General features: G+C 36.7%; 1 protein-coding gene across 1 annotated transcript in view; it reads left to right on the top strand.

Moving 5' to 3' along the window:
- Positions 1–2,409: 2,409 nt before the first annotated feature.
- Positions 2,410–13,543, top strand: part of luzp2 (leucine zipper protein 2) — a 92,177-nt gene continuing 81,043 nt past the window's right edge. The window contains exon 1 of the mRNA XM_026913330.3: positions 2,410–2,595. Within this exon, the coding sequence (XP_026769131.3) occupies positions 2,534–2,595 (62 nt within the window). The 5' untranslated portion in view covers positions 2,410–2,533. The remainder of the gene's footprint in view (positions 2,596–13,543) is intronic.

The following is a 13,543-nucleotide window of genomic DNA, read 5'->3' as shown; positions in this document are numbered from 1 at the left end:
TTTGTATTAAATTTGAAAAGACTGCAAAATAGAAGCATTTTCACTAGCGCTCTTAGACCTTTGGATGCTAATATAACTATAGCCAGTGTAATTAATCAGTAAACTACCTGATTACAGACAACAGTGTTTTAAATTATGCATGTTTAATTCATATGCTTTCTTATAGAGCATGTTTGATTTAGTTTACCTCTATGTGTTAAATAATATATTAACTAACAAACATGTACTAACATGCACTTATAGTGGTCGTTATTCACACATAAATTCATAAGGCTCATGTCGTAGTTAAGGTTCGCTCTTCATTAGTTCGTGATTAGTACATGCCTTAACTCATCATTAGTTCATATTTAAGTAAGAATTAATTATTAGTTAATTAGTGCATGATTATTCATGTACTGTAATTGTAGTGTTACCAAAATATTTGCTTTTATGATGTGGATGGTGAAGCTAAAAAGCTGTCTAAAACGTACTACGTGCTAATTAGAAGTCGTGAGCGGACGCTGTATGTGTATGGCTGGGTGAGTTAGCTAGCTAGCTTTTTTGGCTGGTACGGTTTGTTGCTGGCTTTTATGCCACTTTTAAGTTGGCAGTATTTCATATAAGTTCCTGAGATCCTGGAGTTTATGCGCGTATCCAGCCGTCTGTCTTCACTGCAGCAATCTGAGCATTTCGCTCGCTGAGCTTTGTCTTTTGGAAATCGATACGCTTTAATTTCTGAAATCAGGTTGGTTCCTGACTCGAGGGAAAATTCAATAATGGAACAACATGGTCCTAATTTTAATTTGGGTAACATGACTTTAATTAAAGCTACCAGTCATGTGAAAAGAAGCACACAGAAGGTATGGTTCTTCTCCAGTGTAATGAATGATGTTTGCCATCAACTCCATATGTTATAGGAACAGCGACATCTGTTAGTTTGCTTTCATTATGTTTTCTTTGTGTCACAGCACAATCAGACTGACCCTGAGTCTGCTGTGTTGTCCGAGCGAGGCGCTCTCGAGCATATTACAATTACAGCTCCATTGTTGTGATGTACAGAATAACACAAACTGCACAGCGCTGTTCTCCAACACATCCTAAATCTCTCTGTAGTGTCTGTGGACTGACCCCATGCAACTTTCCGTCATTTCCATACAAGAACAAAAAGGAAACAAGGACACACTACTACCCAGAACCCCTGGAGTTTTGCTCAGATAGAAAATCTGATGAAATATGATGACATTTTCCTCTATAAATACCTGTAAACTGAAAAAAGAGTTTCTCAAGGGTTCTTTGGTTAGTTATTGGTTCTTTTTCTTAAAATGGTTCTACTTGGAATCTTTTCTAACATTTCCATTTTTAACATTTTCACTGCCAAGGAGAACAGAAACAATAAATAAAGTGAATAGAGCTGCAAACAGCGATTAAGGGGCCAAGCACTTTCTGGCTTAGTGACTGAAGAAGACCAGAAGCCATTCAGTGCTTGTTCTCGAGGAGCTAGTCCAAATCAGATGGCAATCTTTCAAGCCGTGGCTGAGATATTGCCTCACTTCCTGTTTGGTGACTTTGCCATCAAATTTGTTTGTGCGTTGTGGTTGAACTGTCCCACATACCAAATATCCAAGAAACAAGTTCTGTTTAGGTTGGTTTCATGAGTCTGTGATCCAGAGTTGTTGATGTTTGAACAAAACTTGAAGGAGAGTAGGGTGGAAATTAACATCCTGGTATTTTACGGAACTATTATTGCAAATGTATGTACAAATTTTTGATAGGCTACTTTGGTACTTGGCCCCACAATATGATATGATATGATATAATATAATATAATATAATGTAATATAATATAATATAATATAATATAATATAATATAATATAATATAATATAGTTATGTTATTCACGTGTACCTCGATCGCTCCACATAAACAGATTAAAAAATCATCGATATGGTGAAGTTTTCTGCAAGGAGAAATGTGTTTATTTAACATTTATGGAAGGAGTCTCCAGTGTCAGTGCTTTGTGACAGTCAGAGATGGGTATAAGAGGAATAAAACACACTGGGACGTGCTGTAATAAGCAAATAATCAACGTTGTGGTAATACCAGTCAGAACTGAGAGTGTAAGACTTCCAAATTAGCTGTTAAAATAAATAAAGGCTACTTGAATGTCATAGCGCCCTCTTGTGGATCACCTGAGTGATAAAGGCAGGTCCATGAGGTGCTTCATAAATGATTACAGCTGATAGCAGCTGCACTGGCGATGACATCATTCATCATTCCTCCTTTCTGTCCATCTCAATCTGTGTGTCTCTGAGATCCACCATCTCGCTTTTACTGTTATTTAAACCTGCCAACCACACACACACACACACACACACACACACACACACACACACACACACTGCTTAAAGCTGTACAGCGCCTGCGCCAAGAGCAAGCAAGCAAGAGAAAACGAGAGAGCCGAGGAAGAGAGGGAGGAGGGAAAGAGACGAGGAGAGTGAGGAGAGCAGAACAGAAAGAAACACACAGAGCACACGGAGAGCAAAAGAGCGAGAGATGAAATTCCTCGGAGCCGTCTGCATCCTTCTCTTCCTGCCCGATTTCAGCCTCAACAGCAGGTCAGTGCAGATTTAAAGCTTCTTTGTTTTCCTTTCCTTTTTTTTTTTTTTTTTTTGTTGCGTTCTCTGCATTCCAGATCTCTGTCTGGGATTTTTTTTGGGGGACACGCCGACTTCGTGCATCATGATGATGATGATGATGATGATGATGTTAGATTCCATTCATCTGTGAGGTGTTGTGGAATTAGACCGAGCTCCTGGAGAGCTGAACGAGGATCAACAGCTCAACTTTTTCCTCCTGATTTTATCAAAGCTGTGAGAATGAAACAGGTTTTTTTTTTTTTTTTTGGTTTTGTGCTGTAAGTTTTCTTCTTTGTGGCTTGCGGCACTAATCGATGGCTCTGTGTTACTGTGTGTGTGTGTGTGTGTGTGTGTGTGGATATGTGTATGGATATGCGCTTGTTCTCCGATTGAACAGAGACAAGGATATATACAGAGCGAATATTTTTCCCCTTTCTTTTCCTTTTACAGCTTGATGAGTAACGATTAATTAATCCGTTCTTCTTCTCTGCTTCTCTGGAGGATGACTTATCGAGACGAGGCCGCTAATTAGATGAGAGGAGAAGACTTTAATGTTGACTTCGGTCCTCTGAGACGTGCCGTGTCCTTTATTGGGACAAATCCAAACGAGGAAAAGACTAATATACTGCTTGTGAATGAATGCTGGCTGGTGCGGAGGGAGGGGTCGGGAAATGTTTACTTATTTAAGTGCAAATGCATCATGGCCAACAGTTTGAGCTTGTTTGTCTTCCTTCTCGGGATTATTATTAATGTGATGGTTATGGTGCTATTCAGATGATATATACAGTGTTTATTAATCAATTCTACGACACATTGTGATTCCCTCTCTAACATTTCTGCATCCAAGTGCATGTTTTTATTGAAAAATAGATTTTTTTTTTAAGTTGGTCTACAATTTCAGTGCATTTTTTGTTTGACAATCTCTGAGCAAAGATAAATACTGAAACAGATCAATATATTTCTTTGGGCAAAACTGTATCATAATATTACATCCCAATTTTTTGACAGTAGAAATATGAATAAATATAATCAAAAGCTTTTTTTTGTTAAAACAAAAATATTTTTAAAAAATTCAGGCATTTAATTTAACAAGAGAGAAAATTAAACGGAAATGAATAAATACTGTATATAAATAATAATAAATATATAATTAATAAACAACAGCAACAAATAAATAAATAACTACAAAAATAAAAAATAAATGCCTTTTCTGATTTGCTTTTTTCTGTGACTTTTCTGGTACAACAAATAAATAAATAATTAAAAAATTAAATAATTAAATAACTAAAAAAAATGCCATTTCTGAAGCATGTGCTCTCAGAAAAGTATTGTGCCTTAATTTATCGTGATATCAGTATCATATTTTCAAATCATCCAACCCTAAATAAGATTCAAGTTCCTGCAACAACAATAAAAAAATGTAAAAAAAAATTAAAAAATAAATATCTACATGACTATTTCTTACTCAGGCTTATGCATAAACATTTATTTTTATTATTTTATTTTTAAAAAATTAGTAAAGATTAAACCACATGCTTAATAATAATAATAATAATAATAATAATAATATTTATTTATTTATTTATTTATTTATTTATTTGCTGAGGTTTAAGCTACAAAATAGTTAAAGAATTTTAAAAAACTACAAGCTCAGAAGCCTCTTTTCGCACAATATTTACAAAACCTGAAAGTATTTACCAAGAAACAAAAAGTGAAATGTTGTTTTAAAAAAAAAGATTTAATGTCAAATTGTTTGTGAGAATAATAAATGATTTGGAAATGCATAATTCTTGCGTTTCTATAGTAACAGCTCATTCACAGGGATTTACTTGTACAGTGGACTCTCCACATAATCGGATAAAAATCGATTGATATGATGAAGTTATTAACTTTAAGAGAAAGAAAACACAGAGGCTGGTGAGGGAAGACTGTTTATAGCTGCTATAGCGTAAGTGACAACGGGAACTAACCTGCTTCACGGACATAATAGGAATACAACACTTCAGTGCATGCTGTTATAGGAAACTAATTTGGTGTTTTCTCACTTCATAGGCTGTCACATATTGTCTATTAAGTCTTTATGGAGCATATTATTTGTATTTTAATGAGTGAGGAAGTCAGGAATGGTGAAGTGCAGTAGATAGTGAGCTGGAGGCATGTATTTAACTCAGTAATGCCTGATAGAGAGCAATCAATCATCCACATGCATTCTTCATAAAACCTGACACTGGTGATGCATATATCATTAGCGTTATAATAACCTCACCGTAAACATGTTCATAAACCATTAACAGATGAATTATTTTCAATTATTAATGATTAAACCCTGACAAACCGGTTATACATTATTAATAAAGCAGTAGTAACCCATTAACAAACCAAATATAAATTGTTTTGATAAAGACTTCATGCTTAGGCTTTAAAAAAGTTAAATCTTGAACCCTAAAGTGTTTCCCTTATCATGTTACTGTGAAAGCGTAAAGCGTAAACTCCTCTGTCCTGGAGATTCCAGACAGAGCTCTAAACCTTCGCATCTTTAATCCTGAGACCTCGACCTGTCTGTGATTGGTCCAAAAATATCACATGGTCACTACACGGAGCAGCAGATTCATTTTCAGCTCAGCTATTTGCATGTTTGCTGCTCATGGTCATGGAACACTTCCTTTTTTTTCTTCTCGGTCATTTATCAGCTTTTGCTTTGCAAAAAAATAAAGAAAAGAAAAGAAAAAAAACACTCGTTTCTGCAATCACACCTCTTTCTGCTGTGATTTGTCTATTTGTTCAGTTTAACAGCAGAATACTGTTACTGTAACCACCCTGCAGTTGATTCTTTTCCTATAACGGCACATCCCCAAGTGTTTTATTCCTTTACACCACAGTGATTTATCAAAGATTACAATTTTTTATTTATTAAAGAAAAACACAGCATGCTTTTTTTTTTTTAATCGATTTAATGTCACGGAAACAACTTCCACTTATTCTCACTTACGTTATAGCAGCTATAAACAGTCGTTCCCTCATCAGTCTCTCTTTATTCTCTCTCTCTTCAAGTTAATAAGACAAAAAAAAAAAAAAAAAAACACAGCTTGTCATGTTACTGAGAAACAGCAAATAACTGTAAACTCCTCTGTCCTGAAGATATCAGAAAACATAAAGTTATAGTTTTACCTCTGACACTGGAGACTCCTTCCATAAATGTTAAACAAACACATTTCTCTTTACAGAAAACTTCACCGTATCGAGGATTTTTTTAATCTGTTATTGTGAAGCGTCCGCTGTGAATGAGCTGAGAAACGATAACGTATTAGAACGAGCGCCTGAATATAAACCTGTGATTCGCAGCTGCACTACTGTCAGAGCTGCTGTTATAGAAAACGTTCTGACCAATCACAATCCAGAATCCGACAGTCTAAAGTGCTCGTATAGAACAATAACCCTGCGTAACCTCTGTCCTGCACTGATGATTCGTGAATTTCATAAAAGCGAATCACACCTCCAACGAGGTTGAGAACTCAAATATCTCAGGCTTGGCATCAGCGTTGTTCAACCTTTTCTTCAGTTCACCGTTTCACCTGTCACTCCTTTTCTATTTCCACTCGCACGCCCGCAGCAGCTCCCGTGGGATCTCACGTTCCCTGTGATGACTCGGGCTTTGATGTAGAGGAAAACTTGGCAGCCTCCTCTGGCAAACCCACCCCTCGCTTCAGCGGATCGCTTGTCACATATGAAATGAAATATGAAGCGATATAGATGTAGAAGTCTTTAAACTCAAAAGATAAACGTGAAATGCTCGGGCACGGCGATCCATTCTGTTGATATTTTACAGAAAAAAAGACAGCACAGGTGTTTATTTCCGTCCGTGGACGTGCAGGTCCTCATGCGAATCTCATTGTTAGAAATGAGCCGGAATGACGGTCAGCGCTACATGGATGTCGCTACATCGCTCAACAGAACAGGTCACATGTCACTTCTTTAAAGCTTCAGAGCATCTTAATTGCCTTAATATTACCAGTAACACCTCTTAAATGTGATAAAATGTTCCATTCTGGCTTCCGACAAACATTAACCTTGGTGTGATGTTTTATTGTTGTTATGGCAACTGCACGTAAACGCTCGATTGAAGCGGAATGTACCAGCGAGTGCCGCTGCAGCAGGAGAGTTCGCTTCGGTGAAAGCAGCCAAAAGCTGAGCAAAGGGACTTTTTGAGCGTTTCCGAGATAATTAAAACCTGGCTTGGACTCTCGTTTAGCGCTCCTTTGAGGAATCGGTTTGCGTACCTCGCCCGCTCAGACGCCGTTCACACACTTTCACACTGAATTTATTCCATTTTTCTTTCTTTATTAGTTTTTTTCTCATCAAATATAGCTCATAAATATCTGTCAAGTTTGTGCACAAAGTCTAAAAAAACCCAACCAGGAGATGAAATTAAACTCTACAGCATGATGCGCTACCTGAAATGCGTTTCATATAACTGAAGAACCCTCAAGTGTTCTGTGCAGAACCCTTTAAAAAAGTGGTTCTCTATAAGAAACTGTTCAAACCCATTTTCAGAAGTGAAGAACCCTTAAAGAACCCTTTATTCTGTTTCTATGAAAAACAAAAATGAAAAGGGTTCCTGTAAGAAGTAGAACCCATTTTGGATTTAAGAACCCTTATCTAATGAACGCTTAAAGAATCCTTGAACAACATTTTTTTCTCTAAAAGTTTTTCTTTTTGGTTCTTGGTTTCCTTCTTGGTAATTGACACACTCTTAGAAAAAAGTGTTCTTCAAGAGTTCATTGTATGATTAAGGGTTTTACTTCTTATAGGAACTGTTTCAAACAGGAAAATACTTTGATATAGGGTTCTTTATAGAACCTTTAAAGTTTTTCCCAGAGGGACAACAGGAAGTCTAATAATAATAATAATAATAATAATAATAATAATAATAATAATAATAATTTAACCCTTTAATCCCCAGGATCCATCTCTTAAAAATGGTAAATCTAGAACCCTTACAAGCTCTTCTGATTGGTTGAACTTTAAAGGTTCTTAAATATTCTGTGTAAAACTGAATGACAGGATGATTCTCTATCAGAAAGGGTTCCAAGTCAAACCCTATTTTAGAAGCTAAGAACCCATAACTATCTAATGAACTGTTAAAGAACCCTTGAAGAACCCTATGCTATGCAAAGCCGTCTTAACTACGATCCCCTGAAAGACCATTTTTGTTTGTTTGTACCAAGAACCAAGAAGCTAAATGTTAAACTCCTGACAGGTTCTAGACATCAAGTGAATCCTCGTCTTTGACAGTTTTTTCTTTTAGATTTTTTGGTCATGTTGGTGGATTTTTACTTTTTTTTGCGATTTGCCTTCTCTACCACTCAATCAATAACTGTATGCAGTATAAGGGTGGACGTCGTTACAGGGATCCAAAAATGAAGCCAAAATATCTCTGAGGCCCTCAAGTGGCTGGCTGCAGTACAGTCTTTAACCACGCCCATTCCCATGTTAGTCAATGGGAAAAATAACAAACTTCCATTTTAACCCTTTCTCACACTACACTGGCGCTCCATTCTGCTGGTTGAATGGAAATCGACGGATATTTTTCAATCAGTATAAACAAATGAATTATTTTATCACCGCAAATCTGTTATGAGATTAGTCAGGACACTGTTGGGTTTCTGTGTATAGAGTATCGTGACTGTGTTTAGCTGCTGGTGAGCAGGGTGATGGGAAAGGGGAGGGGTGTGAGCCCCCTGCTGGGCAACACTGGTACAGAGATAAAACGGACAGCACATCTAAAGCTGGTTTGATAGTTACACACTGTATACAGCTGCCTCAGGACGTTTTCACAGACGCTGAAGTGAGACGTAGTTCTGTAAGGGATCAGGCTTGACACAAGTACTGAGTGACAGGGTGCTGTGATGAAGCGGAGTTACTGTTACTAACCTGAAGTTGATTATTTTCCTTTAACATCACATCCTCAAGTGTTTTATTCCTCTTATAGTCCTGCCACAGCATTTTACCAATTATTACAATATTTATTTATTACAGACCAACACATAGTTCGTTTATCTGTTTATAGTTACATTTAATGTTCATGAAACTAGTTAGTTTCTGTTCTTACTTACGATATAGCAGCTATAAACACTCGTTCCCTCACCAGACTCTCTTTTTTCTCTCTCTTGAAGTTAATAAAACAAACAAACAAACAAAAAAAATAACAGCTTGTCTTGTTACTGAGAAACTGCAAAGAAGCATAAACTCTTAATGTAAACGCACTGACACTGGAGACTCCTTCCCAAATGTTACATAAACATTACTTTACATATCAAGGATTAAACACAGTTATTAATCTGTTTATTTTTAGTGGAGCGTCCGCTGTGCAAGTCCCTGTGAATGAACTGTTACTATAGAAACTATAACGTATTAGAACGAGCGCATTAATTATATATAAACCTGTGATTTGACCAATCAGAATCCAGAATTCAAGAGATCATCAGATCGCAATTTTATGCTACGGTACACAAACAACACAAAGCATCTTCTATAATTGTTATCGTGTGATTATTTCACATCATACAGTTATATTTATACGTTTTATAACTCAACACCCCCGAGTCAGACTTACCGGGGGACTCATGGACTCGGTGTCATCCTCTCCCCATGGGCCTGGTCATTAAAATTCACAGGACAAGCTGTAATTAGAGAACCATAGCAACACGGTGGACCGACACAGTCACGTAGTGCATTAACAATAAACAGAACCTTGAGTTTGACAAAATACGAAACTAATTAAAGACTCTGGAGATTTGTGATGACAATAACAGGCGAGCGTCTGCTAATGCAGTTCCATTCGAGCGAAATGTCAATATTTCCACTAGTCCTTTTAATTAATTAAGCTTTTCTGCGTGCCAGAGCGCACATTCCTCTTCTCATTCATGCTCACAGAGAACTTTTTTTTTTCCCTGTCCCAAGCTCTGAAAAGCAGCAACCCCTCCACACACCCCACCTCTCTCATTCATCACGCCGCTCACTTTGATCACGTCAACTCCAAAATATGAGCGAGTGGCGTGCAAAATCGCCCGCTCGTATTTATAGCACGCAGCCATAAAGCCAGATCGATATACATTATAGTGTGGGATTGTGTTCTGTTTGCTGCTGTGTATAATAAAGTCTCTAATAGGATTTCGATGAAAATGCATGAACAGAGAAATAAATAGACCACAAGAGCATGAGGATCACTAAAGCAAACTGAGGCACAGGGGATTTGTGGAGAAAAAAAAAAGAAAAAGGAGATTTGGCTTTTCAGCTTCGGATGTTTGGAGCTGCACAGGAAGTGAGCGAGGAAGAGAAGACGACTGGAGGTTTAACATTCATGCTCTAGAAAAGTGAGAGCTGTGAAATAGATAGATCTGCATGTATAGGGTTTATGGAGCTGAGTGCAAAAGTTTGTGCACTCAGCTCGCTTAAAAAAAAATTAGGAGAAGGTTTTTTGACTTGGATGGTTCTAGGAATATTTTAGGAGAATATCATTAGTATGTTATGCTTCAAGGGACATTTAGGAGAAATTTACAAGGATGTTTGCTGATGGTCATGGTTCTAGGTACTTTCAGGAGAACCTTAGTAGAGCATAGAGTGTGGTTAAAGGTACTTTTAGGAGAATTTGAGGAGGTGGTTGTCTGAATATCATGGTTCTAGGAACGTTTAGCAGAACTTTGAGGGAAGGTTTTCTGAAAAATATGGTTCTGGGAACTTTTAAGAGAATTTTAAGAGAACAGTTTCATGTCATGGTTCTAGGATCTTTTAGGAGAAATTTAGTAGAGCCTTTTTAGAACACTATGGTTCTAGAAAAGTTTAGGACAATTTTAGGAAAATGTTTTCTGAACATCGTGGTATTAGACATTTTTAGTAGAACTTTGAGGGAAGATTTTCTGAATGGTATGGTTCTGGGAACTTTTAGAGGAACATTTTTTCTGAACATCATGGTTCTTGGGAATTTCAGGAGAATTTTAGGAGAATGTTTTCTGAACACTATGGTTCTAGAAAATCTGTAATATTAATTCAAATATAATTTTTTCCCCCCTCCCTCTAATTTCATCTCTCCTGCTGTTTAATTAATTAATTAATCAGGTAATTTCTGGTATTTTTCTTCCTCTCTTTGCTTGTCTTCGTGTTTCTGTGCTTATTCCATTCCTTTTAACTCTTAGTAAACGTTCTCCTTAAATGCTCTCATGTTTTTTCTTTCCTCTCCAGCTTTGTTGAAGGTTGATATTTTCGGGTTTAAGGTGTTCGGGACCTGTTTTCCTGATTCCCTTTGACTTTAAACTCAATAGCTGGAGAGTTTGAGTCTGTTTGATTATTATTAGACACCTTACTAAGGCACATTTCACATCCTTTACAGTGAGCTACATTTAGGATTAATTACAAACATTTCTAGAGTTCGCTTCACGTCTAACAGCTCCGTGTGCATTTCAGTTGCTAGGTAACAGACCTGACAAATGATTAATGACTAGTTTAGGATGGGATAAGTAAGGAATAAAACACAATGGGATGGACATCCTGAAATGTTTTATTTCTCTTATACCACAGCAATTCAATGAGGTAATTAGTTAAACAATGACATGTTGTACTTTTTATCCATTTACAGTCACATTTAATAAACTCTGACTGTTATAAAGCACTGACACTGGAGACTCCTTCCATAGATGTTAACTAAACACATTTCTACTTAGAGAAAATGATTGTTTTTAATCCATATATGCAGAGCGTCTGTCACACAGGTCTCTGTGAATGAGCTGTTACTATAGAAACGATAATATATTAGCTGTTGAAGCAGGTTGTCAAGAACTTTTTTTTTATAGAACATAAAAGCCTTTTGAACTTGTCCTGAATGAGTGAAAATGGCACTTTATATTCTGGTTGCAGAAAAAAAGTCAATTTGCAGCAAATGTGGAGCTGATTAACCTCATCATCAAAACCTCTTTCAGGCTGATGATTTTTTTTTAACCTGCAAAATGTTCCAGCAACAAAGGCCTTAGTCTGAGTGATGTATTCCTGATTTATCATTCAGAACACAACAGGTTCTTATTTTCATGGTCAGAACACAAGGACAAGGTTTTCTTGGTATTTTCATGAACATAGAATGAATACGTTATCAAGAGGTACGGCTAGGAGTATTATAGGAGAAAGTTTTCTGAATGGTACGGTTCTAGTAACTTTTAAAAGAACATCATCTGAACATCACGGTTCTAAGAACATTTAGGAGAATTGTAGGAGAACATTTTTCTGAACGTCATGGTGGCTAGATGTTCAACAGCCAATCAAATCAGCTGCTCTCAAAAAACTTTTTTCATAATGAGCAGATTTAAAAATCTCATGAGAAGACATTTTCTTGTCTTTTCATCAGATTAAATAACATGATCACATTAATACTGCGTCAAAGGATCATATTTACGCTACATAATTTAAGCTAGTAGATTAGATTTTTGTTTGAATTAAATTTTGTTTAAGCAACAAAAACACGTTTTAAAGACGCATTCTCTAAAATCTGTCCGATCACATATTCCCTTTTTTCCACTGCAGCTACTACGTCAAAAACGCCACTGTCACGTCCACGAGTGGGATTCGCCGAGATCGAGTCGAGATTGAGCTATAAGGGGGGCGAGACCAGGTCAAGTCCAAGTCCGAATGAAAGTGAGACCGAGTCGAGCTCGAGACCGAAAACCATCAAATTCTTTTTGAGCCTTTACTTGAACTAGTCACCTTCCTTCATGCATTGCTCCAGTAATTCGACTGCTTTTTAGAAGAGCAAAATACTTTGTGCATGCAAAAAGAAAAAACAAACATTATTTTTACAAACTCTTGTTGAGACCAAGATCAGATTTAACAAGATGAATACCCAAGACTGAGACAAGGCCAAGTACAAGCTATAAGCTGTACAACATACAGTGTATTAATGATGTATTGTGCAAGACATAACTTAAACACTAGTGCTCATTAAACATAAACATGAATCACGTGCAAACAGTCATGTGACCTGAGTTTCGTGATCATGTGATGTGCCGTGGCTGATGGGAGTCATAGTCTTGCGGCATATTCGGCGCAACCATAACACCTAGAACCATGATGTTCAGCAGGAATTCTCCTAAAACTCTCCTAACGGTTCCTAGAACCATGTTGTTCAGAAAATGTTCTCTTAAAATTCTCCTAACAGTTCCTAGATCAACGTGGTTCATAAAATGTTCTTCTGAAAGTTCCTAGAACCATGACATTCAGCAAAAATTCTCCAAAATTCTTCAAATTCTTCAAAATTCCAAACTGTTCATCAAACTCTTCTCCTAAAGTTCTCCTAAAAGTTCTTTTGCCTCTCGGGCAATGTTTTCTTTCTTTCTTTCTTTCTTTCTTTCTTTTAGGTTTGTTTAATTATGTGCAGTGTGAAATGAAATCCAAACCAAATAGCAAACAAACCAGAAGAATCTGACTTTCACGCAGATTCAGATTCGATAAACGCAGTAAAAGGTGTATTAGAAATGAGAATTCACTCTTTTCTTACTTTTACACTATTTTCTTCTCTCTCTTCAATTCAGAGTTGATTTAAACACAACATTGCTCACAGCGATATTCCAAATTTTCCTGCATGATTTCCATGATTTCCTGATTTTAAGTTCAGCTCCTCTCTCCTTGCTACAGCAATATTTCACACAGAAATTCCTGCACACGAAAACCCTATGGAACGCCATTTGAGGTCCAAATGAAATATCTAAATATGACATTATGAAAGAAATCATCATATGTATCACTCACACTGCTGTATCTGCTTTAACTCCCAGCAGCTGCTGTAACATTTTCACCTCGAATGCTTCATGCTAATCTGTACACCATTAAAATAGCATTTTCAACAGGAAGATGTCAACTGAGTGCACGGACTATTTTACTTTAATTC

This window comes from Pangasianodon hypophthalmus, chromosome 6 (assembly GCF_027358585.1).
Source record: "Pangasianodon hypophthalmus isolate fPanHyp1 chromosome 6, fPanHyp1.pri, whole genome shotgun sequence".
Lineage (NCBI taxonomy): Eukaryota > Metazoa > Chordata > Actinopteri > Siluriformes > Pangasiidae > Pangasianodon > Pangasianodon hypophthalmus.
This window is presented reverse-complemented; position numbering and strand designations above follow the sequence as displayed.